We start from the raw sequence: 27,512 nt of genomic DNA on the forward strand, positions 1-27,512 counted from the left end.
CCGCGAATATGGAGGGAGAAGTGTACCTTTAAGTAAATAGATTTTGAGTTGGCTGGATGAGCGTCATCATTTGTATTCTGTTTATCTGAGTTGTCTCTTATGTAGTAGTAAATTAGGGGTGTATCAAGGATGTCTGGGTTTGAAAGTAATAGAGAGGTGATAAGTTCCTAAAAGGAAAATCCATAAGCCATTATTAAGATGTACTCTGAGAAATCCACTGCTTATTCCTAGGATAAACAGCATAAAATCTATTTCTCTTTTGAGATCTGGCCAGGTACTTGTGACCTGGGTTGGCCACTGTTGGAAACAGAATATTGGGCTTGATGGCCTTTTGGTATGTCAACTCTTATGCTCTTATATGCCATTACTCTAATGACATACCCATGAAGCTAGTGCAGTAGCATTGGTGTGTACTTTATAGACTTGCTTGCAACTCCGTAAGTCAGGTTTTCTCAAACCTGTTCTAGTGGCCTCATAATCAGTCTGGGTTTCAGGGTATTCACAGTGAATTCACAGTAAACTGGAGACCCAGTATATACAGATTTACCCTATGCATATTCATTGTAGATATCCTGAAAAACAAAGTGGCTGTGGGGTCCTGAGGTTAGATTTATGAAGCCCTGCTCTAAGAACATGTAGGCGTTGTAATTTAAGACCTGGAGAACACACAACAGGCAGCATTTTTCAATAACTTTATAAAAGCCAATCAAGCTTTTACTGTAGTTCAGAAGCCTGCTATTAGAATCTCTAGAGTCCTTACAGTCCTGGGCTCGTGCCCTTGCTGCAATCTGTAATATTTGCAGCAATCACTAGACAAGGTACAGAGGTTTCCATGGCAATTTCTTTGGCATGCAGTAGCATGTCAATTTTCAGCAGGGAATTATACATTCAAATGAAAAACCTGTGATCAATCATTAATTATCAGCAGAGTGGGACTGTGCATTACAAGATAGCAGAATTAATTTTAATGTGAAAAAATTCCTATATTTTTTTGCAAACCTGCTTATAGAGATTCAAATTTAACATGAAGCTATTCTAACCAGTTTAAGAAACACACAAATCACAAATCTTGACTCATGCTTCCTATGACAATATCCATTCAAATTGCATTAGAGATATGAAATGGTGCTCTGCTACCTCAAAAGTCAGATGTATGCTTTAGCAGTTTTCTCAAGACACTCTTGCAGTAATTCCTAGTCCCTTAGTCTTTACTCCCATTCCTCAAGGGCCATTAACAGGTCAGATTTTCTGAATATTCCTAATGAATATGCATGAGAGAGACTGGAAATAAAGACCAAAGTCCTACCCAGTCTAGTTTTGGGAATATTCAAAATGAATATGTATGTGAGAGATTTGCATTCACTGTCTCCATTATATGCAAATCTATTCATGCATATTCATTGAGGATATCCTGAAAATCAGACTGGCAAGGGGGTACTCCAGGACTAGCTTTACAAACACTGCTGTAGCACTCTGAGCTAAGCTCCATTGTGTTGATCTTTAATAGTAGGGGGTTCTCAACTCAGTCCTTAGAACACACCTAGCCGGTTTTATTTTGTGGATATCTACAATGAATATGAATGACAGAGATTTACATTCACTGCTTCCATGGTAGGCAAATATATTTCATGCATATTCATCATGGCTATCCTGAAAGCTAATCTAGCTGTGGATATCCTGAGAACTGGGCTATGAACTCCAGTGTAATAGTGATGTTCAAGGGGGAAATTTCCATTTCAGTTGTTTTTGAGTCCCAGGAATTCATTTGTTTTGTTCAATTCCATCAAAGTTAATGTGAAGAGGTGGATTCCTGTGTTCCCTGAATGTAAATGCAGAGATTCAGCAGGCAGGCCTCTGATGTCATGGCAACAGTGAAGCTATCATTTATTTATTTTTTTTTAATATTTCTTTTCCGCTTATCACCTAAGGGGCTCATAATAAAAAAAAAAGTCTAAAAAGTGGCCTAAATGGGTACTTGGACGATCAAAAAGCCTGATCGTCCAAGTACACATAATCAAAGCTGGTTTTAGACGTATCTAAAACCAACTTAGGCCTTTCCCCTGCCTCTAAATGCACAGAGAAAAAAGAGGCGTTTTTAGAGGAGGGGAAAGGAAGGGCGGTGGGCGGGAGGTGGGCCGACCTAGACCTAGGTGTGCAGCAGGTATAACCAAAACTTTAGGCAGGTTGCCTAGTCGGCACTTACACGTTTTGACGTAGACCAAGTCAAAACAGGTATAAGTGCCGAAAAGAGGCCGCTGAGCTTATTGTGGCTGCTGCGATCAGCTCAGGGGCCCTAGCAACCTGCCTACCCCCTACAGCAATGATCGCGGCAGGAGAGATGGCTCATCTCCTCTGCCGCAATCCACCCTTCCCCCCCCAACAACGATCAGGGCAAGAGGGAGACCAAGCCCTCCTGCCCCGGGCACCCCCAATGAAGATCGGGGCAAGAGGGAGCCCAAGCCCTCCTGCCCTGTGGCACCCCCGAACCCCTGATGAAGATCAGGGCAAGAGGGAGCTCAAGCCCTCCTGCCCCGCGGCACCCCCGAACTCCCCGACAGGATCGGGTAGGAGGAAGCCCATGCTCTCCTGCCCTCGATGCAAGGGCCTCCCCGAACCCCTGATCGCTCCCCCCACTGACCCTTGACCCCCCGCTGACCCCACGACCTCCCCACCCCCACTCCCCTCCCCGTACCTTCAATAATGGTCGGACGGATGGGTTGCAAGCCCGTCCGTCCGACAGGCCAGCCATCCGTTGAATGGCTGGCCTTAGGACCTGATTGGCCCAGGTGGCTCAAATCCCGCCCACAGGTGGAGTCTGAGACGCCTGGGCAAACCAGAATAGGCCCAGTAGGCTTAGGCCCCTCCTGTGGGCGGGGCCTTAGGCACATGGGCCCAACCCATATGTGGCAAAATTGGAAATTTCACATCACTTACTTGCACTTCCTTTACATTCAAAAATGAGTCATCATTCTCCAGAAACATCACTTCTGTCTTTTGCAAATTCAGGTTTAACTGATTATCCCTCATCCAGTTTTGTATCTTTTCCATACATATGGTCAATTAGTTTTTAATATAATCAGCCTCCTTATTCACTGGGGAAAAAAAGTGTATATCATCAGCATAGATGCGGTAATTAACTTCCAGCTCCTCAAGCATCCTCCCTATCGATGCAATATAGATATTAAATAACAATGCTGATAAGGCAGATCCATGTGGGATTCTTTTTTTCATCATCACCATTGATGACATTTCTTTTCCACATTTCACTACAAATTTCCAATACATCAAAAAGGAGCAAAACCAATTCAAACTGTTACACCCACACCGCCCATCTGCAATTTGCTCAACAATAATACTGGATCTACTGGGTCAAAAGCAGCAGATATGTCCAGAGACACCATACAAAATGTTAGTCTTCTATCTATTTCTTTAAGCAACACATCCAGAGTAGGCACCATCAGTGTCTCAACCAGTGGCGTACCAAGGGGGGAGCGGGGGGGGGGGGGGCGGTCCGCCCCAGATGCAGCCTTAGGGGGGGTGCACAGCTAGCCAGGTCCGGAAAATGGTCGATCGCCAAGGCAAAGTGAGTCGATCACGGAGCCCACGATCGACTCACTTTGCCTTGGTGATCTACCGTGCCGATCAGCCTTCCTCTCCCCGACGTCGATTCTGCCATCGGAGAGGAAGTTCGGACCAGCCAATCGCTGCCTGGTTGGGCGGAACTTCCTCTCCGATGGCAGAATTGATGTCAGGGAGAGGAATGCTGGTCGGCCCGACGCAGGGAAGCAGAGAGAACTTGGGGCGGCAGTAGCAGCGGCTTTGGGGCCTGTTCCTCGATGGTGGCAGCAGTGGCTTGTGGAGGGCAGGCAGGGAGAAAGAAAGAAAGGGGGCAGGCAGGGAGACAGAAGGGAAACAGAAAAAAAGAAAGGGAGGCAGTGAGAGAGGAAGAAAAAGTTGGTGGAGGGAATGAGGTCTGGAGGAGAGAAAGCATACAGGCTGAAAGAAGGGCAGAAAGATTGGATGCACAGTCAGAAAAAGAAAGTGCAACCAGAGACTCATGAAATCACCAGAGAAGGTAGGAAAAATGATTTTATTTTCAATTTAGTGATCAAAATGTATCTGAATTTATATCTGCTGTTAAGTTTTGCACTATGGCCCCCTTTTACTAATAGGGTTTTAGCGCAGGGAGCCTATGTGTGTCAAGTGCAGCACTGGGCATTCAGCGCAGCTCCCTGTGCTAAAAACTGCTATTGTGGTTTAGTAAAAAGGGAGGGGGTATATTTGTCTATTTTTGTATGCTTGTTACTGAAGTGACATTGCATAAAGTCATCTGCCTTGATCTCTTTGAAAAAACCCAGAATACAAATGATAATTAACATTTCCTCAGCATACAGTGTGCTTTGTGTTTTTTTTAATTTTATTGTTGGTAGATCATTTTGACTTGGTCATTTTAAAAGTAGCTTGCAAGCCCAAAAAGTGTGGGCACCCCTGAATAGAGCGTTGAAGCTGCGTGTGGCTGCTGTAAAGGTCATCTCTGACACAACCGGAAGTTGCATCAGAGACGACCTTTACGGCAGCCATATGCAACTACAACGCTCCGGCTGCTGTAAGAAGGCAGTTTAGACATCGCCGGCCACAGGGCAGGGAGGTTTGTCGGACCGGGCCTGTTGTCCGGGGGGGGGGGGGGAACAAGGGGGGGGGGCATTGCAGATCTTGTTGCCAAAATCGGAAAGATGAGGAAGGGAGAAAGATGGGCCTGTGGTGGATGGAGAGATTGAGAGAAGGGGGCAGATGATGGAAGTGGGTAGAAAGGGGAGAGAGAAGAGGTCAGATGATGGAAATGGGGAGAAGGGAGAGCAAGTGGAATGGAAGTGGAGAAAGAGAACACATACTGGATGGAAGGAGGGATAAAGAAAAAGGACATATGCTGGATGGGGGAAGAAGATAGAGTTAGTGAGATAGTGGAGGGGTGAAGGAAAGGGGTGGCATGCTGTGGGTAGACATAGTGAAAAGAGGGAAACAGAGGACTGCATAGTAAGAAAGAATTTAATTTAGACTGAGGCAGAAAATAAAGAAGGAAGACCAGAGAAGGAAAGGGAAGAGAGAGAGGAGACAGAGATGCCAGAGAACGGGGAAGGAGACAGAGATATCAGATCTGAGTGGAGGAAATGAGAAGAGAGAGATGCTAAAAACCACAGGGGGGAGGGAAAGAGAGATGAAAGGAGAAAGATGCCAAATCATGAGGGAATAGAGGGAAGATGATGAATGCCAGACCAAAGGGGGGGGTCTCTAGAGGAGAGATGGAAGGGGGAGGCATACAGTTTCTGGAAGGGGCATAGAAGGGCATAGCCCTTATGGCTGCAGGTGGCACCTATATGACAGTATAGTAGGGATTTGGAGGTTTTTGGTGGGCTCCACCATGAATGTAGTGGTTAGAGTGGCTTATGGGCCTGGGTCCTCCTCTCTATGGTTCACTAGCCCTCTTAAGCCATCTCTGTGCAGCTCTACTAGGCTTTCCTATGCCAGGTGCTGAAATTCCAGAGGCATGTATGTACGTTTTTATTCTGAACATTGTGGGGGTGCAATGGGGTCAGTTAACCGGGGGGGGGGGGGGAAGGAATGTGTGTGGGTCTTTACTTTCACTCTGCAGTGGTTATCTGGTTACTTTCGATAACTTTTGGGCACTTATACCTGTCTTTACATTGTCTAACTCACAACATATGAGTTTTGCCTTGGCAGTCTTTTCAAACATTCGATTATCCCTGAAGGATGACTAAATCTAGGTCGGCCCACAACCCGCCTTAACCACTCCTCCAAAAACACCCCTTTCAGCTCTGGGCGCACAGCAGGATTCAGAGGCCTAAAATGTCCCTGGATACGTTCAAAAAGCCATTTCAATTATCGGCACTTGAACGACCTGTCTTTTAGATTGTCCAAGTGCTGACTTGGGCGGGTTTTAGACATATTTAAGTTTCGATTATAAGCCCCCTAGACTGCATCCTTAAATTTAGACAATCATTATGACAAATGGAAGGAATGCGAGTTCACCAATACACAGAGGGAAAGAAGCAATAGAATTTGCACAACAAAAGGAAAAAGAGATCATTTAAAATTAACCAGCAAGGAAAAGCAAATGGTTACAGCACCAATACAGCAGGAAATAGAGTTAATTCAGAAACCACAAGCAGTACAAAACCATCACATGAATGGTTAAGAAAGGTAATTTTAAACCTATAGAAAAAAGATTGTTAATTGTAACATAGGATAATGGACTATGGACAAGATGGCCCCCAGCCAGCATGCAAAAACTGGTAAAACAGACAAATCCAGATTTTTTAGTGCTGAACTAAAAACAGTCACACATGTCTTTGCTGGGTGTGACAGGGTGATGTCAAAAAATTATAGATGGAAAGGAACAATAAGATATTACATCTCATCTGCTGGAAGCTATGTAAACACTAGAACATTTCTGTGCCAGAAAAGCACTGTAATCACAAACCAAATATGACTGCCTGGAACATTCCTATTCCCAAAGATAAACTTGGTGCAAGACAACCAGACAGAGTCGTAAAGGAGAAACACACAAGAACATCACTATTAGTACAAATGCAATCAGCCACAAAGAAAATAAGGCAGAAAGATATACTAACCAATATTCAGCACTATTTAACTATCCAGAAATGGCACGGACAGTTAAATAGCACTCAACCAGCTATTTAACTCAGTGCGAGATAACCGGTTATGCCCACTAAAAATTTGCGGTTAGCAGCTGAAAGTTAATCTGCTCTATCGCACGATAACCCTGGTCAATGGGAGTCTTAGGCCACTCCTAGTGCATTCCAGGATGCACTGGGAAGTAAGCCTAAGACTCCGGTTGGCCCAGATGCCTAAGGCCACTCCTTGTGACATGGATGCTGGTTAGAGTATTTGGGTGGTTATAAGGGCTTAGGCATCTGTCCTTCAGAACAGACGTGATTCTATATAGGACGCCCGTGTGCAATTCTCACACACTTAGGCGGCTGCTGAGACTAGGCATTCTATACAGAATCAGGCCCTTAGTGCCTCAATTTAGGCATCACAATAGTACATACTGAGTGTCAATTCCATAATGGCATCCGGAGATAGCAGAGCTGCTATAGAATACTAGAGTAAAGCCACATTGATATGCTGATATTTAGTCACTAGTTTTTTTAGCCTGTTACATTAACAGGTGCTAGAAGCCCTTCTTCCTTACTTTTTTTTCTCCCCCCCTGTCCAGCAACACTTCCCCCCTTCTCTGCTCCCACTGTCTAGCAGTAGGCCTTTTCCCTTACTTTTACCTTCCCCCCTGTAAGCAGCACCCCTTCACTGCTCCCCCTGTTCAGCAGTAGCCCCATCTCCATTAGTTTTACCTCCCCCCTGTCCAACAGCACCTCTTCCCTGCGTCACCTGTCCAGCAGTAGCGCTTCTCCCTAACTTTTACCTCCCTCATGTACAACAGCACCCCTTCCCTGTTCCCCCTGTCCAACAGTAGCCATTATCCTTTCCTTTTACCTTCCCCCTGTCCAGCAGCACCATTTGTTCCAAATTCCAACAGTCTCATCCTATCATTGGGCCCTCTCCTCCGTTGCTGGGGCGCCTGCAGCGGCGCCTTATATGGAGCTATCTCCAACGCTCACACTCTCTCCCTGTCCTCCTGCTCCAGGGTGCTTCATTTCCCCCCCCCCCCCAAACAGAGTTGGAATTGATTGCACGACTGCGTGTGGCATTCTTTCGCTTCCTATTTGTCTCCGTGGGCAGCGTTGTGTTTTTTTCATGTAAGCAGGCATTGTTTATTTTTTTTTCTTTGAGGCCGGCTTCCAACCCGCTGAAACTGCTGCATGTGCCGCAAATAGAATACGGCCATGGAACCATAGATCAAGGCGGCAGGGATCACGGCGGCCTCCTAAGTGTGCATGCGTGCTTAGGGTTTTATTATAGAGGATGACCACTTATGCCAGGTTAATGGCTAGTGTAAATTAGCACACTCAGTTGCTGAACATAATATCCAGGATATAACTTCAACACTCAATACAATAGCAAAGACAAACAGCCACATATGGTGCCAAAGATTACATTTTATTTTATATAAAAGAAGAAAAAGATCTCAGTAGTTGATGGCATAACATTGCTTTCCATACCACAATATATGACATTACATGCAAGCATAGCTTTCTAGACTCCGGTTTCTTTCATAGGTCAAAAGACTCCCATTTTTTTGTAATTGTTGCTGTTATCAATTAGGCCATGAGGATCAAGGCGGGAAACTGCACAAAGACGCGGAGAGAGACATGGAGGCAGATTATACAAAATGGAGTCATTAATACAAGATGGAGTCATTAATACTTCTAGAAGTATGCAGTGGCGTCCTTAGCATAGGTGACACCCGGGGCCCATCATTTTTTTGACCCCCCCCCCATCTGTATGAAAAACATGATTTTTAGTAACAATCCACACGTCAGACAAGAGTGTACCTAGGAAAAGGCAGCATCTTACATATTGCAGTGAGCAGTACATCAATAAACCCATTGTAAAACTAAATAAGCCAGACTAGTATAGATCAATCCTACACAGTCAATCCTAACAGAAAAACCATGTCTTTTCAAAACACACAGAACACAACTAACCCCTCCCCCTTTTACAAAACTGTAGTGTGGTTTTTAGTCATGGTGATAACAGCCAACGCTAAAAAACGCTCTACAGTTTAGTAAACGGGGAGATAGAATAAAAATACGTAGACAAAGGTTAAACTGAAGCACCAAGAAGCTGGACTCTGCATACAATGCAACACCACAGAAACAGTGATGCATCTCCCCTAAAGCAAAAAAAAAAAAAGAATTTTTTTCTACCTTGTCTTCTCTGGTTTCTGCTTTCAACTTCTTGTCACTCTCTTCCTTTCATCCACTGTCTACCCTCTCTCTGCATCTTCTCTCCTTCTATTCCCCTTCCAGAAACTTTATGCCTCCCCCTTCCATCTCTCCCTTCACTCCCATTGGTCTGGCATCCATCTTCTTCCCTTCCCTCCTCCAATGGTCTGGCATCTCTCTCCTTTCCTTCCCTCTCCCATACCCCCATGGTCTGGTATTTCACTCTCTCCTCTCCCTTCCCCCCCCACTTCCATCAGCATCTGCCTCCTTTCTCACCCTTCACCATGCTTCAATACCACCCTGACCCCCTTTCTCACCCTCCACACCCTTCCTTACCATCCTGACCCCATTTCTCTCCCTTCACCACCCTTCCATACTACCCTGACCCCCTTTCTCACTCTTCACCACGCTTCCATACCACCCTGACCCCCTTTTTCACTCTTCACTACGCTTCCATAAGACCCTGGCCCCCTTTCTCACCCTCCACACCCTTCCATACCACCCTTACCCCTTTTCTCACCCTCCACACCCTTCCTTACCATCTTGATTCCATTTCTCTCCCTTCACCACCCTTCCATATCACCCTGACCCACTTTTTCTCCTTCTACCACCCTGCTATGCTCCTTTCTCTCTCCATCGAAATCAGCAAGGTCCCACGATGACTACTTCTGCTGCTTCTGCTCTGGAAGAGGTAAGTGACGTCGGAGGAGGGCTGGGCCGGCAGACGCAGGGATTTGCAGCAAGGTCCTGCGATAACTCCGGCTGCCGGTTCACACTCCCCCCCACCCGATGTCACTTACCTCTTCCGGAGCAGAGGCAGAAGAAGTAGTCATCGTGGGACCTAGCTGCACTTCAGTGCGGCTGCCGACTCATATTTCAAAGCAGAGGCAGCAGTCGCGTTGAGGTGCCATTTTCAGCAGCGTGGGAGCTTCCGGACCCGGCTGGCTGTGCACCCCCTTGAAGTGTGCACCCGGGGCGGACCGCCCCCATTTGTATGCCACTGGAAGTATGTTATGCATTACCTGAGTTCCATATGGTCCTGTCCCCACCTAACACCTCACACAAGTAGTGAATTCCCCTTTTCCTATACTATATATCGGTTTCCTGGTCTTTTGTTTATCATCCTGACTTTTTCAAAGTTTTAAATGTGTCTGCATGTATATAAGTCCCTCTGATCAGGACTAGAAACGTCTCTCTCATGCCCTGCTAATGCTTCTGCGCAGTTTGCACCAAACCAGGCCCTCTTCAACCCATAAAAAGCAACATATGAATCACAATTAACATACTGTATATTTATATAGAAGTTATACAAAGATGACCACAGAAGATTTAGAAGTGAATAGTGTTTTCAAGATTTGTGATTATGTTGTTTAATCTTTTTTTGATTGGCTAAAATCTGGTGCGGTCAATTACCACGCTGATTAAGTCAATAAAAAAAATCAACGCGGATCCCAAACTTTCACAAATCAGTCTCCAGATGTAGTCTCCTATCATGTTCACAGTGCTGTGTATGTATAGTAGCACTATAGAAATGATCAGTAGTTTGTTCGGATTATATTGTCCTTAGTAACAACATTTGAAGGCCAGTATATCCTGGCAGAAGCACTCACCTTGCTCCTCTGAGTATGCTCCCATGTACTACTTGAATATCTCAAGATGAGCATCAAGGACATGGACTTTGAGAGACATCCTATGACCCATTTTACTGTAATTCTTCACCGGGTTCTAAACCAATTCCACATAGTTTTGTGATTGCCCAGGAAGTTCCGAACAACTGCAACAAAGTTGTTCCAAGCCACTTTCTCCTTCCTAGATAGCTCCTTGGGAAATTCTTTGCACTCCAGGATCTTCTTTATCTGTAGTCTGACGAAGACACCAGCTTTGACTTTTGCCTCGGACAGATTAGGGAAGATGTACTACTACAACTAATAAAAATCATTTGGTACTTGAAGTCAGCCTACTCCTTATCTAGCTCTGACGTATTGTTTCATTAGGCCTAATTTGATGTGCAGTGGTGGCATCAGCACCTTCCGGGTTCCACCAGTGGTTCCCATTGGATGTTTCTCCCCACAGAGAACTCGGTCCACTTTGGCCAGTCCTACCTTTGGTAGTGTGCCTTTGTGACCCTGCTGCCCCAAAGGCAGAGAAAGCAGGGAAACTTGGTAAAACTGCCTTGGAGACCCAAGAATTCTATAGTTTCAACGGTTCTCCCTTCTGCTTCTATTTCCTATCTCCCCTCTTTTTTCAACCTTTCAAAGTCCTTTAGATTATTGTAGTCTTATTAGAATGTTTATTTTCTTATTTTTTTCTCATCTATCTCTATTTTATTTCTTCATTACTCTACTAATTGTCATTTTTCCAGGTACTTTAGTAAGATTGTGAGCCTTCGGGACAGTAAGGGAATTTCTAAGTATCTATTTTACTTATAATTTTAATGCACCCTATTGTCTATTTTTCTGTAAACCGCTTAGAATCCTAACGGAGTTTAGCGGTATATAAGAAATAAATTACATTACATTAGTAATTTTGAAGTCTCTGATGACCTCCCGGCCATACTCATCATACTTCAAGGCACCTAGTAAGGTCTCGATGCTGTTGTAAATTTTCTTTTGAGGCACTGCAGTTACAGATATGGCCCAGAGATCCTCCTATTATGAGGGAGGGAAAAAACACAGAGACAGGGAAAGCTGAATGATTGGTCAAATATTAAGTTTGTTTTAAATTATAATTGTGTGAATAGTATATCTGAAATGGAATTTCTGGGATTTTTGTTTTATATTTGGCTTGCTTTAACTGTTGGAGGGTGGGAGCAATGACCAGTTGGCCTATTCTAGTCAAGTATTCTTCTCACTGGTTGGATATTAATTTTCATGTACAGCCGTTGCATAGAATGTTGGTTGGTTGATTGCTCTATGCTTGGACCTCACCCCATTTCAAATTACTCGCAGATGCAGAGATCATGAATTAAGGCCATTACCCTGTGATATTACTCAACTTTTCAAAGAACTTCAATTTATTTCCTGTGTTTCATATTAATATTAGATCTGTTAGGGCAAAACATTTTTTAGTAAGAGATTGGCGGAGGAAGACCAATTAGACTGTCTTTTTTTTTGACTGAATGATCATATAATTTGTGAGATTTGTCCATTGGGATACAAGGGTTATACAACTGTGTAAGGAAAATAAACGAGGGGGAGGGGTGTGCAATGATTCGCAAAGATTATTTGAATTTTGTTATGTTAGATTCTAATATTACTGGTGATCTGGAAATTTTAGCTTGTTAGATACGAGACATAAACTTGAAAGATTGTGTCAATTGTATACTTTTTTATGTACTACCAGGAAGTTGGGTGTGTGCTAGAGAGGATAACCAAGAGCTTGTTTTTAATAACTCTGTCTCAGCCTTACACTGCTTGCTGCTAGGCGATATTAACCTGCATTTAGAGAAAGAGGAAAATTCAGATGTAAGAGATTTGCTAATGTTTCTTCACACCTTAGGATATGCTATCCCTAGTCTCTCAACGACCCATCAAAAAGGTCATCATTTGGATCTTCTAACGTTATCTGTAAAGGATAAGTTGTTGCCTAACATTGTCATAAGAACATAAGAAGTTGCCCCCGCTGAGTCAGACCAAAGGTCCATCTTGCTCAGCGGTCCGCTCCCGAGGCGGCCCATCAGGCCTAGTGCCTGAACAGTGGTCCCTGATTAATTTTGTAACTTACCTCTAATCCCATCCCTATAATCTACCTTTATTCTTATCTGTACCCCTCAATCCCTTTGTCTTCCAAGTACCTATCCAAAGCTTCTTTGAACCCCTGTAGAGTTCTCCTGTTTATCACATCCTCTGGTAGCGCGTTCCATGTATCCACCACCCTCTGTGTGAAAAAGAACTTCCTGGCGTTTGTTCTAAACCTCTCCCCTTTCAATTTCTCTGAGTGCCCCCTTGTACTTATTGATCCCCTTAATTTGAAAAATCTGACCCTGTCTATTTTTTCTATGCCCTTCATGATCTTGAAGGTTTCTATCATGTCTCCTCTAAGTCTCTGCTTTTCCAGGGAGAAAAGCCCTAGCTTTTTCAGTCTGTCAGTATATGAGAGGTCCTCCATGCCCTTAATTAGCTTAGTTGCTCTTCTCTGGACCCTCTTAGAATTAGATGGTTCTTGGAAACTAGACCTTTAGTCAGATTCATATGTATAGATTTGGATTAAACTAGTTGAAATCCAATTGCATGCAAAGTAGGCCTGTGAGAAAAGTAGAATCAAGATACTGTAGAATTTTGGAAACACTATAATCAGGATTATGGTCAAATAGTGTCACCAAACTATTATTCTGATTGGGAAGCAGTGAGTTCGCATATTCTGAATGAAATTGCACCTAGGTGCATATGGCATAAGATTTTCTGAAAATCAGAAAAATGGTTTGATGGTGAGCTTTTAAGATCAAAGCATTTAGTTCACTAGGCTGGAGTGAGTATGGTATAAAGTTGGTACCAAAGAAGCCAAAGAACAATGGAGAAATAAAATTCATGATTATAAGAAGTTGATAAAGAATAAACACAAGGCCCATTATTCTAAGCTGGTGGGAACCACAGTAGTCAACACAAGAGAACTGTTTTAAGTTGGTTAATATTTTGTCTGATGTTAGGGTTTTTGTAACTTAGACCATGTTTTAAATGGCCTAAGTCACAACGTCCAAGTTACATCTAGGCTGTGTTGTAAAACTTTGATTATACATTCAGTATGACTAAGTCTAGCATGGCCCATGACCTGCCCAAATCCCGCCCTTGACACTCCTCCTGAAATGCCCCCGTTTAGCTCTGGTCGTTGAGCAGCACTGGGAAGGCCTAGGTCGTTTGTAAACACGTCCAAAACCCGTTTCAATTATCAGCACTTGGACGTCTTTTGTTTATGATCGTCCAAGTGCCTACTTAGGCCGGTTTTTGGGTGTTTTTTCTCTTTTGATTATGAGCCCCTTAGGGTCTTTGCTGCTCACTGCAAGTTCTTACTCTTATTTTAGAAAATTATTAAAAACTTTTTTAATACATTAAATATCTTCCTGAATGATGCTTAGTAATTCACTGTTCTTGTACAATTTTTCTTTGTGAATTGTAAAGCTGCATTGAACTTTACAGTATCAGGGGTTATAAATAAAATTTTATGAGTGATCCAGTGGAATGAGACGGTTACTTGTTCCCATTATGGAGCACCATGGTCTTGATGCTCCTGGATGAGCATGTCAATGAAGAGACGCCACTCTTTGAGGGTTAACAAGATATTCCAACTGCCTCAAACAGACTGATTTGCATTGTGGCAGCAGCAGCGAACCCTACTTGATAGGTGAAGGAAAGTGGAAAAAAGCTTGATGATGCTTCCTCTGGTCTGTGATTTGTATACTTTCATCCAACAGGTTCCACTGCTATGACCCTAGATGTTTAAAAGCTTGGCATTGGACTTGGTCAATGGCATAGCGAGGGTGAGAGGGCGCCCGGGGCAGTGGTGCCCCTCCCCTGCCCTCATATCCGCCCCCTTCTCTGACATCACTTCTTGTGCACGGCACCAGGAAGTGACATCAGCGAGAGAGCTGACGCAGTTACAAGGAACATGCTGAAGTTGATGCTCGTGGTGGTGAACAACTAGAGGTACAAGGGAAAGGAAGGGGGAGTGCACGCATGGCAAGGAGAGGAGTGGGAAGAGATGGGGGGCATAGATGAAGAGGGGTGCTGGCACCCCACCAACATTCTAAGAAATTTTATAGCAAGAAACTCTGCCATCCTAGTAAGAAATAAAATTGTCTTATGTGCCAGAGATTTTTAGCAGTGGCCAAAATTAGCGCAAGTGCTTACTGTCAATTTTGGCCAGCATCAATTTACAAATTACCAAGGGTCAAAAAAAGCGTGGTTCATAGGTATGTCTGCCGAGAGGCAGGTTTCCTCCCACACACGCTGCAGTAACAGCACGACTGAAAAGCCCTTAGCACATGCCTTTTTGCAGGTGATAAAGGCTCCTGCGCTAACCTGGAGGTAAGAAGCGCCACGCGCCTTTACCACATCACACCAGTGAATTCTGGTATGCATGCCTACAACATGCCCCTTCATCCACCCATCTCTGTCCACAGCCACGGTAAGCCTTACTACCTGATTGCTACACAGTAAATCTTTTTTTTTTTTTAACCACAGCAGCAAGTTCAGCAGGCCTGTGTTATTGTTTGCTGCACAATAATCCTGCTACACCTTAAGTAGAAGGACTGCTAAGATTACTCAGCTTGGAATCAATCTGGAACATTCTGCAAAAAATGTCAATTTCAAAATAATCAATGTCCTAGATTACAGAAGCAAAATTTGAGGAGAATGATAGCCATTTCCCACCTCTGCCCTAACTTATGGCACTGTTTAATAGAATAAGGCCCATAGAGTTTTAAAGGGAGGAGGCTTCCTATGGTTAATCAAGGGAAAGAGTGGAACTGGCTAAGCTCTGAGTCTGGCTTAGCTTAATAAGCCCTTTGTCAGTTATTTTGTCATATGCAGTTGGTGGAGATGGGTAGACTGGATAGACCATAGGTCCTTCATCTACCATAATTTATTTAATAACAAAGACTAGTCATGCTGACTCAGACCAATGGAAACAAAAACAAAAAACTGTGGATACAGATGTATCATGGAGATAATTTATCAAACACTGACATATAAAACCATGAAAATTCAATTTAAAAAGTACAATGATAAAAAATACTGTGATAAAAAATCCAACCGGACCCTCCACGTCCGTGTTTCGGCGAGCACGCCTTCCTCAGGGGTCATATAAAGAATTGGACTGAAAACAGTCTATCGTCTTTAAACATGTGAGAAAAGAACACCGCAGACAAGCTGAAGTTGCAAAAAAAAAAAACAAAAAAAAAACAAACACCTACTTCAGCTTGTCTGCGGTGTTCTTTTCTCACATGTTTAAAAGACGATAGACTGTTTTCAGTCCAATTCTTTATATGACCCCTGAGGAAGGCGTGCTCGCCGAAATACGGACCGTGGAGGGGTCCGGTTGGATTTTTATCACAGTATTTTTTATCATTGTACTTTTTAAAATTGAATTTTCATGGTTTTATATGTCAGTGTTTAATAAATTATCTCCAGGACAGCTGTATCCACAATTTTGTTTTCACTGTGGATCATTGGGCCTCCCCATTTGCTTTGTTGTGACTCTCAGACCAATGGTCCATCTAGCCCAGTATCCTGTTTCCAACAGGGGCCAATCCAGGTCACAAGTACCTGGTAGAAGCCCAAATACTTGTAGTAGCAACATTCCATGTCACTGATCCCAGTGCAAGGCAGTGCCTTCCCCATGTCTATCTCAATAGTAGACTATAAACATTTTCCTCCAGGAATTGTCCAAACCTTTTTTTAAACCCAGCTACATTCCGATTTTATGATTCCGTGTATGAACTGTAGTCTTTTACCATTCCTGGGACTTTGATAGGGGGTGCGTGCGGTGGGGGCAATCTTCAGCTGAAACATACAAGATCAGGGACTGGAGTTACACTTGTTCTACCAATAAAGGGTTTTAATCATATTAACTAAGAGCTAGCCTCTGTGATATGCTATGATCTTCATAGAAATGTGTATGTTCAACAGGGACCCAGCTCACCTGAATTTGCTTTAGGTCTGAGATTCTTTCTCATTCATCTGTATAAGAACACTAAACTTTTTTTTTTCAAATCTGACAAAGGTTTCTTTTATCTTTATTTGAAAAAAAAAAAAAAAAAGGGGGGTATAGTTGATATCCCTCCCATAATGAGTCATTTAATTATGCTAACCTAATGCTTTGTCTACTACAGAAACCACACCTATTCCCCTATTTGGATGGTAATCAGTTTGTTTTCTTATTTTATTTCCTTCCCAAGCAAGCACCATTGGGTTTACCTTACTGCCACTTCCTAGTTATGCTCTCCCTTTCTCTCTGGTTTTATAAGAGGCGTTTCCAGTCCTCTACAGCGTTTGTGCTAGAGTCTGTTTCTTTTGACCTTGTCTTCTTACACATTTTAAAATGCATGAGTTTGCGCTAAAGCTACAGACCAAGGATTCAGACCAAGAAATCTCCAGATTTCTTTTCATGACTTCACTTATAATTCTTCCTCTCATACTATATATCTTCTTTGTAATTACAGCAGGTGCTCAGATAAAACCAGCTTTTGCTTCTTTTTACAGCCAAAGCCCTTTTAATGTGATGTGAAAAAAAAAAATATCAAAGGGAAAGCCTCTCAAGGAAATCCTGAGGTTATTGCTTTTTCCAGACGCACCCCCTCCTTTTTTTTTAGTGGGGGGCGGAGCGAAACTAAGGCCACGCCCTCCCCGGCAGCACTAACCAATGAGTAGCGGAGATTGCTGGTTTCGGGGACAGGTGGCCGGGGGGGGGGAGATTTGGCCGGCCGGTGAGCAGATTGTAGCCGGGCTCGCGTTAGCTTGTGGACGCTGTGGGGGGGAGGAGGATCGCGGACGGAGAGAAGGTGGGGAGCATGTCAGCCTTAAGCGGAACCGAGCCGAGCCCTACAGCCACCGGCAGCCGCGTCTTCTTCAGAGCCCTCTGGGGTCGCCGGGCTCCCGGGAGGATTCCGCCGGCAGCGCGCCGCAGAAGCTACCGCCGCAACAGCAGCAGCAGCAACAGAGGCGGCAGCAGCAGGGCAAAGTAACGGTGAAAATACGACAGGAAGGAGCTGAGGAAGCGGCTGGCGCTGGAGGAGTGGATCGTGGAGCAGCTGAGGCGAGCTGTACGGCTGCGAGGTATCGTACCTGCCTGGCTTCCCCGAGCTGGGCTGTGTGTGCACGCTAGGGGGCGCCAAACACGTGGCGGCTGCCCGCCCTCGCTCACTTTTTGGTTATACTGTACACATCGTACGACGGCGTGGTTGTATTTACTTTTGCTTTTAGTATGGACGTGTTAAAATATTCCATTTTGCAAGCTGTGTACAGATGGGTTTCATGACATACCCCACTCTACTAAATAACCTGAATTGACCGGAGGTTGTATTTGTGCAGGTTCTATCGCAAAAAATGTGTCCCCCCCCCCCCAGGTCTGCTGCAGTTCATTCACGTCAGTGTGTGCCTTACGACGCCAGGCAATTGACTGCCAAATGTGTGTCGGGGGAGCAGTGAGGAAACTGAAGACCTCTAAGCGCCATCTCCAAGGGCTTTAGTTCTGGTATTCACCCCCCCCCCCACCCCGTGGCCCCATTATAATCTAGAATCGTTAAAGCAGTCGCTTTCAGGCTCTTACTTCCATGTTAATATCCTGGTGAAAAGGAGCTGAGTAGTCAACTCTTACCCCTCCAAAAATGTCACATAACTCCTTAATCTCTCGGGGAGAAAGAAAGAACGTACAAAATCGATATACTGTAATTGCTGCGTGAAATGAAGGTAAAAATAAAGCGTCTCCCCTTTAAAAACGGAAGAGATACAAAGGGTTTCGCAACTGAGCTGAAAGACTTGTAGACGGGTACAGGAGCTGTTTTTAGCCTACAGAGCGTTGGACTTTAGGGAGATTTTAACAAATGATACAGTCAAATCATTTATTGCTATAAATCTAATTGCTTTGTCAACAGATAAAGCATTTTTAGGGGGGTTGTTATGTGCTGAAAATGAAGGGTATAAAACAAATAAGACTGGTACTGGGCAAGTCCTGCATGGTGCGAGTCCCAGGCATATATGGTGATTTGGTTTAGGGATGAGCTGGGGGAGGGCTTTGAGCTCCATTGACATGATGGTTAGGTATGGCATGGAAAGGGCTTCAATGGCAGCTCCAGCATGGGAACCTAAAGTCAAAAACCAGGTGGACTTCTATGATCGATGCCCATAAAAACTAAAGAAAAGACAGTGAGTGTGACTATTGGTTAGATTGAATGGACCATTCAGGTATCTGCTGTCATTACTATGTTACTATGACCTGATGTGGGCTATCTTCCCAAGCTTTGGTATGTGAAGATAGCTATGTGGGGAATAGTCTATAATTACATATACTAGGGCAGAATGGATAAAACTCAATTACTTTTTTTTTTTAATTTAATTTAAATTGAATTTTAAAATAAAACGCATTTATCAATGGAAAAAGCCAGCTAAATATAGTCCTTCTATTTTAAATACATTATTGTCCAAAAGTAGTTATTCGTGGAATATGGATTTGGTTTTAATTATGCAGCATGAGGCTGTATATTCATGCAATGTTTAAAATTTTTTGGTAAATGAATTCCATTATTCCATTCATAATGTCATGGGCATGATTCAAATCGGGCTTTCTGACTAAATGATTAAATCAAATCCACCCTGACCAGTGGTCTTCATTAATCTTAAGCTTGGGCCACTTTGGATTCTAATAGACCTGAAAGAAAGCTGCCAAATATGATTATCCAATCCCACCAGCACACTTTAAAACTTCATTGGGGGGTTGTGAGCAGTTCACAAGAGCCCAGTGCTCTTGGTGGTAACCAGATTGGCCACAGAGTCCGTGATATGCCAATCTCATCAGACTGTACATCGAGAGGGGGGCCTGCCACTCTTGTTTTCTCACTCAGGGTCCAATAGTGCTACAAGATCCGGACCACTTTGATCTTTTGGCATGGCTATTGGGCACGTGGCATTGACAGCCAGGGGCTATTCGACCGTGGTCATCACTGTTTCTTCATAGCAAGTGGAAATCCACTATTGCAGCCTTTGCAAAGGCCTGGAAGTGTTACCAGGCTTGATGTTCTGGATCCTCTCGGGTTCCTCAGTGGCACAGGTTCTGGATTTCCTGCAGGCTGGCCTCGAGCAGGGTGCTCATCTTCCCTTCGAGTTCAGATCGCGGGTCTTTCTTGCTTGGGTCCTGCTTCGCTTGGGTTCGCTAGCATCCCATCTGGACATCCATTTTTTTACGGGGTGCAATTCCGCTGAGGCCTCCATTGTGGCTTTTTTGTCCGACGTGGAATCTGAATTTGGTTCTCTACTCACTGGCCTGTCTGCCCTCTTGAGCAGGTTTCCCTGCAAGTTCTCACCATCAAAACTTTTCCTTGTAGTGGTCATGTTTACCCATAGGGTTTTGAAGCTACAGGCACTCACATGCCAGGATCATTTTCTACAAATCTCGGATTCTGCGATCATCTTGCAGACGGTGCCCTCCTTTCTTCCAAAGGTGATTTCTGTTTTCCATGTAATTCAGGAAGTTTGTCTGTCGTTGTTTGTTGTTTCGAGATCTAAAGACAGAATCTTGCGGTCCCTGCACGTCCATTGTTGTCTTCTATGATATTTGGAGGCCACCAACAAATTTCGCGTCTGACCATCTTTTCGGGCCCTGCCTGTTGGGGGTAGGCCCATCTCTAAGGCTACCATTTCCAGATGGATTTGTGTTGCCATTTCTGCTGCATAGGTAGTAGCGGGGAAGAAGCCGTCCCTTGGGGTTAGGGCCCACTCCACTAGAGGAATGTTTTCCTCTTTGGCTGAATCATCTGCAATTTTGCCTGAGGAGATTTGCAGGACGGTGACCTGGTCTTCCCTGCACACTTTTATCAAGTTCTACTGGATTGATGTAGCGGCTAAACAAGATGCTGCTTTTGGGTCTTTGATCCTGGCGGCGGGCTTATCGGGTCCTCCCCCGATGTTCTGGGACTGCTCTGATATGTCACTACTGTCCAGACTATAGAGGGATTGTACAAGAACAAAAGATTAAGTTCTTACCTCTTCTTCTTATCTTCTTTCTTGTAAATCTCCGCTGTGGTCTGGACACCTGCCCGGTCTATGTTCAATTCACAGGTCATCTGACCAGTAACTGGTAAGATGGACTACTGTTTCTGAACAGCATCGCTGAGAATGAAATCCTTCCCTTATGAAGAAGGGTTAGAGGGGTCTTCGGGTGGTTGCCTCCTTCTGACTATATAGGCTGTGTCTTCTTCTAAAGTTTTATAATGTTCTGTAAGGTTTATAGTTCAAATTGAAAGTTCATGCTGTTTTACTTTTTCAATAATGATAACTTTATTTTTATATACCGCAATACCGCAAACAGTTGAGCGGTTTACAGAGGAAGATTGTATACAAACAGCGATATTACAAAAAAACTTTCAAAATTACATTAGCATGGTAAGATTAATCAAAGTGTTTTAGAAGTACATCAAGGCAGAAGTGGAGTCAGAGAAATTTATCAAAGAGACAAGTTTTGATTTACTTCCTAAAAGTTTGGTAAGAGTGCATTCGAGATAAAGTTGGTTAAACTTTTATTCCATTTTTACCTGCTTGGAACAATAGTGTTCTATCAAGGAATCTCTTGTAGATACAGCCCTTCAAAGATGGAAAGGCGAACAAGTAGGCACTATGTGTAGAAGTTGTGCCTGGAAATTAGAAATGATGGGATAGATAGATTGGGGATGAATCTGTTATGGTTTTGAAGCAAAGGCAAGCAAACCTCAAAATAACCCTTGCTTCCAAGGGCAGCCAGTGTAGATTTTTGTAATAAGGGCTTACACCAGGGGTGTCCAATGTCGGTCCTCGAGGGCCGCAATCCAGTCGGGTTTTCAGGATTTCCCCAATGAATATGCATGAGATCTATTAGCATACAATGAAAGCAGTGCATGCAAATAGACCTCATGTATATTCATTGGGAAAATCCGACTGGACTGCGGCCCTCGAGGACCGACATTGGACACCCCTGGCTTACATGATCCGATTTCTTGAGACCGTAGATGAGACGGACTGCAGCATTCTGTATGATTCTCGGTCGTTTGATGGTTTTCTTAAAGGATCCCAAGTTATATAATATTGCAATAGTCTAAGATACTCAAGATCAAAGATTGAAACAGGATTTGTTGTTAAGAGACATTCCTCTAATAATACCAGATTGGCTTTTCATATGTTAAATTTAACAAAAGACATGAAGGATCCGGCTTTCTCTGTATCTTGGACGCGGAAAAAGCCTTTGATCGGGTTGAGTGGACTTTTATGTATCAAGCATTAGATTGGTTTGGTATAGGTTTGGGATTTATACAAATGATTCAGACGTTATATAACTCTCCTGCTGCAAGATTGTATATTAATAATAATTTATCAGAGCGTTTTAATTTGCAAAGGGGGGTTAGACAAGGCTGTCCATTATCTCCTTTGCTTTTTGATATTGTATTAGAACCCTTGTTATTAGCCATTCAACAAACAAAGGGGATACAGGGTATTCCCCGTACAGATTGGGAATACAAAGATTCAGCGTATGCAGATGATATACTGCTTTATTTGAGAAATCCAGAAACTACCATTTCATGCTTGCTAGAGTTGATAGATAACATTTGGAAAATTTTCAGGGTATAAAATAAATTGGAGTAAGTCAGAAATTTTCCACTTAATGTGCATTGTACTAAAGGATTATTTGATTCTTTCTCATTCGTATGGAAGGATGATGGATTAAAATATTTAGGTATTAGGATTAAAAAAACACTGGAAGACACAATGAAAGAGAATGAAAATTTTTTATTAAAAAAAAGTAACAGAAATGTGTGAGCAATGGAATCCTTTACATCTTTCTTGGTGGGGGAGAGTCCAAACTATTAAAATGATGATATTGCCTGTGGTTTGTTATCAAATGAGTACGATATCAGTTTTTTTTCAAGGGTCCTTTTATAAAAAGCTAAATGGTATTCTTACAAAATTTGTTTGGCTGGGTAAAATGCCTAGAATTGCTTTAGTATCTTTACAAAAGCCAATTGCGGAGGGTGGGGTAAATTTTCCAAACTTTTATAGATATCATCAAGCCTATATTTTACGCCAGGGTATGTATTGGGTCCTCCCAGAACTCATGGAAAATACCCCGGATTGGTTGTATTTGGAATGGCGACTCTTGTTTCCTCTAAATTTATCTCATGTTCTCAGTATCAATATGCCTAGAAAATATAAAAAGAACAGAATATTGATGGACACATGGAAAACATTGCGATATGTCAGTAATTTAACACCTAACCCAATAAATAAATCAACAAATCAATCTTTATGGATAAACTCCAAGATTCAAATTGGCGGATTTAAAATTGTATGGAAGCATTGGATTATTGCAGGTATACAGACTTTAGATGATGTTTCAAAGGTAAACTGCTTGATTTTTCACAGTTGCAACATAAATATGGTCTTAATAAATCACAAAGTTTTAAATGGTTGCAACTGAAGCAGGCTATTCAGGAGGGGTTCCCTGAATGGAAAAATCTCAATAATCAGTATAGTCTGGAGTTCTTATGCTTTCAGACGGATTTTTTGGGACACCAAGCCGCACAGTGGTATAAATTGATATCTGGATTTATGAATAAAAAAAACAAAGAATGGTCTTAGAGACATTTGGAGCATTGAGATTAAGCATCAAATTTCTGCATCTCAGTGGCCACGAATTTGGTCTTGGAGAATGAGATGTATAGTGTCTGCATCTATGAGACAAACTTAGTTCTTTTTGTTACATAGAGCATTTTGGACTCCTGTTCGATTACAAAAGTTAGATAGCTCTAAGTCTAATAGATGCTGACATTGCAATCTGGAAACAGGGACCCTTGATCATTTAATATTTTATTGCCCCTGAATCATGGCCTTTTGGAAATCAATTTGGTCTCAAATAAATTGTTTATTAGAAAACCATGTAGCTTTATCATATGATACTATTCTGTTCGGTATGTCAATGAGAACAAAAAGTCAAATTTCATCAAGTAACAACAAACTTCTATTAATTATGATTGGAGTCGCCATGCAACATATCACAAGTAATTGGAAAAATTACAATAATCTTAGTTATACATTTTGGTGGAATTCGTTGTGCCACATTTACAAAATGGAAAGAATAATTGCTTTGCAGAAAGGGAATTATAATAATTTTAAAAAGATCTGGGGGCCATTGGCAAATTATTGTAATGATTAGACATCATTTTCCATTGCAAGTGTGCGTGTGTGTGTGCATATATGTATATATGTATGTATGTGTGTATGTGTATATATATATATATATATATATACACACACACACACATATATATACATACACACAGGGGGAGGGGGGATGGTATAAAATTCTATTTAAAGGTTAATTAATAATTAAGAATACAATATTTATATGATATTTTTGATTGAAATATTTAAGGGAAGAGTGAGTGGGGAGGGAATAAATTTATGTATTTAAGATGACAATAGAAAGAAATTCAAGTGATATGTAAAAGTTTTAAATGATTTAATATTGTGTACTTGTAAGATGAAAAAATGAATAAAGAATTTAGAAAAAAAGATTGAATCAGCAGTTGAAAAGAGAAGAAATCAAAATAGTGTTTAATGGTACGAAGTTTCCATAAAGTGAAAAAATATTTTTTAACCTGAGAGTTAGTGTGATCTTCAAAAGTCAAGCTTCTGTCCAAGATGACATCCAGGATTTTGATGGTAGAATTAATTGGGTGATCAGACCCATTTAATCTCGGAGGTATTCGTGATCTTGTTATTAGGACTTCCCAAAAATAACTTAGTTTTATCCAAATTCAGTTTTAATTTAAATTGTGTAGTCCTTTGTTCTACCTTAGTAAGGACAGATGAGATGAATTGTTCTGACTCTTGAGTCAGTGAGGTTATGGTAATAATAATTGAAATGTTATCCGCATATATATATGATTTCAATTTTAAAATTGGATAACATATTTCCCAATGATGCCATATAGACATTGAAAAGTGAAGGGGAGAATTAATTGTGTAGCGGGGAGTTCCCCGTTTCCCCCTCTCTATCTCTATCTCTTTTTTTTGTTTTTTTTGTTTCATGTTTCTCAGGTAGTCCTTCCTGGCTTGGTTACTGACTGGACTTCAGGGAGCATGCCCTAGGAGATGGACTCATTGTGAGGGGCTCAAGTTTGTTATTTTAGATTCCTACAGATCTTGTCTACCCAAGATAAACACAACCATACCGTCCAGACTAAGAGGAGATTTACATGAAAAAAAAAGATTAGCAGAGGTAAGAATCGAAAGCTCCATTCTGAAATGCTGGAAGATTTCATGAGTGAAGCTTCTGAGAAAGAGTATTTAGACCCAGAAGAAGTCATGGACTTTTGTGAGGGAAATATTGAAAATGACCTGTGTGACATGGAAACAGATATTGTTTGAACTGAGGTTATGCTGAGGGTTTTTTAAATTTTATAAATAAGCAAACTTAGAAGTTGGAACAGTTTTTTTAGGGTGCTACAGATGTGAAGGGGCTGGCTGAACTAACTCAAGTTGGAAGTTAACTTTAGAATCTGAATGTCATGTGAAGATTGTGTAATTACCTTGAAAGAAACTTGGGTTTTTTTTAGGCTGTGGCAATTTGCATTGCACAGTACTGGCAGTGGTCTTTTTGGATATTTTGCTTTTCTTTTGCTGGATTGTGGGTCTGTGGAGAGGGACCACGATCAACAGTCACTGTGGGAAGAGGTCCCTTTCTGTCCCTGGGTTCTGCTGTCAGAAGAGCCCAGTGTGGCCAATCCAGCCTGACACTACCAGTAAGATGTTGCATTAAGGAATTGCTTTGAATGTTTGAAAGGAGAAGGTGCAGTTCTAAGCTAAATGAATCCCCTGCTTTGAGAGGCATGTTCGTTTGGGGGAGCTGAGCTGTAGTAAACCCTAGGGTAGGCATGGGCCTTGGAGAGACCTTGTTGAGAATTATAGTTCAAATTGAGAGTTCAAGCTGTTTTACATTTTCAATGTTGCTGTTTTGAATTTCTTAACATGAGCAGAATTAATTGTGTAGGGGGAGTTCCCCATCCCCCCCCCCAACTGTGCATAGTTAGTTTCTTGAGTCTTTTTCTTGTGATCTGCCTTAATGGCTTTTCCTGTCTCTGGCCCTTTAAGAACTGACACAGCACTGGTAAAATACAGTAATTGAACAGTTACTATAATGGGGTGAAAAAGGCAAAGACCTATATCTTTCTGTTGTATGTATTCATTCATTCATTCAGCATTTGATGTACTACTACTGGTATTAGGGAAAAAAAAATCTAAAGATGGCATGGCTAGGAGGGGCCGGTCTGGGGAGGGGTCTTGTGTCCTCTCTTTTTGACCTCACAAATATGGTAACCCCCAACGGAAGCTCCTTCTACCTCTTGTTCTGCAGGCTCATGCAGGAGATGCTGCTGAAGCTCTTGACAACAATTTGATCCTGGCATAGCGAGCAGCTGTCCGTCATTTCCCCTCTCATTCCGCTCATAGTGCGACATTCTCTCTTCCCTCCCCACCGTCCAGCATGTCTTCCTTGTTTTCATGCCCCCCATCAGCCGCAGGTTTTCCTTTTCTCACCTCCCTGCTGGGTGGTTCTTTCTTAAGAAATGTTCAGATCTGTCATCCTTTTTTTTAAATTTTTTTAAATTTTTTTTATTATTATCTCTTGAAAAGAAAGTGATGTAATTGCAGGTAAACAAAAATTTTCCTTGATTTGTGTGCATGTACACATATACTGCTTATAGCCTAAGTTGGTTTACATTCAGGTACTCAAGCATTTTTCCCTGTACTTGGTTTTTTTCTATCACCAGTATTCTTAAAAAAATCTAAATACAAATGAAATTGTTCAACATAGAGCTGTCTTAATATATTTTGTGTGGGTGTGGCTTTTGTACAGTACTCTGCTGCTTACATTTCCTTTCCTATCTGGTCAGAGCTGTATTCACCTGTTTTACACCATCTGATTTGAAAGGACACAGCCAATTTGCTTCAACATAAATTACTCATCTTTGCATAGGTATTCATTTTACCTAGGTGATTGTGGGAGCTTTCACTCGCACTCCTCTGGAAGTGGGGTGTGTGTGGTTTGCTACGTTGCCAACAGCATCAGACATCCATAGGCCACTGCCAACTGGCTCCAGAAATGTTCTCTTTGCCGTGCCCCTCCTACTCTGATGTAACTTCCTGGTCCTGCATAGGCTGGATGCAGTGCAGAGAATGCTTCTGGAGCTGGCCTGTGGCATTCTGCCTGAATATCTGACACTGCTGACATGTACTGAATGGCTGAGGGCTGATGGGGGGTCTAGAGTTACCATATTTCGGGCCACAAAACCCCGGACAGATGGCCCGCCCCAACAAAACTCCTCTCTTCTTCCCTGATGAGCTCCTTCTGCGTCTGGAGTGCTTGGAGCTTGCAGCCATGCTTACAGGGCAGGCAGTCACTGAACCAATCCAAGCTGGAGAGGAAACACTGTCATGAAGGAAGACCTCAACAGAACACAGGTCAGATCCACTCTTAATGATTCTGAAATGCTGGAAGATTTCCTGAGTGAATCTTCTGAAAATGTGTGACGTCATTCGTGCATGCGGCTGGAGCTCGTTAGGGCTTTCCAAAACTTGGAAAAACTGCTGGGTTTTCGAAAGTCTGTCTGTGCACCTGGACAGTCTTCTAAAAAGAGGATTATGTCTGAGTTTTCCCAGACATCTGGTAATCCTACAGTGGTGGGGGAGGAGGAAGGGAATAAAAGGAGATACTGGACCTTCTGGTGGATAGGGGGAAGGAAAAAAGTTGCCATACCTGTGGAGGATGGGAAGGAGGAAAAGACAAGATGTCTGATCACAGGGATGGGGAAGGAGAGATGCTGGATTGGAGGGAGATAGCATGGATAGGAAAGAAGTGAGAGATCAGATGGGGGAGGGGATGCCTCTATTTCAA

General features: G+C 42.6%; 1 protein-coding gene across 1 annotated transcript in view; it reads left to right on the forward strand.

Annotated features, from left to right (window-relative positions):
- The first annotated feature begins 17,282 nt into the window (after window positions 1-17,282).
- The window catches only part of PPP1R14C (protein phosphatase 1 regulatory inhibitor subunit 14C), a 63,476-nt gene continuing 53,246 nt past the window's right edge, over window positions 17,283-27,512 (forward strand). Inside the window, 4 exon segments of the mRNA XM_033935639.1 lie at window positions 17,283-17,452; window positions 17,455-17,567; window positions 17,569-17,631; window positions 17,633-17,653. Coding sequence (XP_033791530.1) covers window positions 17,389-17,452; window positions 17,455-17,567; window positions 17,569-17,631; window positions 17,633-17,653 — 261 coding nt within the window. The 5' untranslated portion in view covers window positions 17,283-17,388.

This window comes from Geotrypetes seraphini, chromosome 3 (assembly GCF_902459505.1).
Source record: "Geotrypetes seraphini chromosome 3, aGeoSer1.1, whole genome shotgun sequence".
NCBI classification, from domain to species: domain Eukaryota; kingdom Metazoa; phylum Chordata; class Amphibia; order Gymnophiona; family Dermophiidae; genus Geotrypetes; species Geotrypetes seraphini.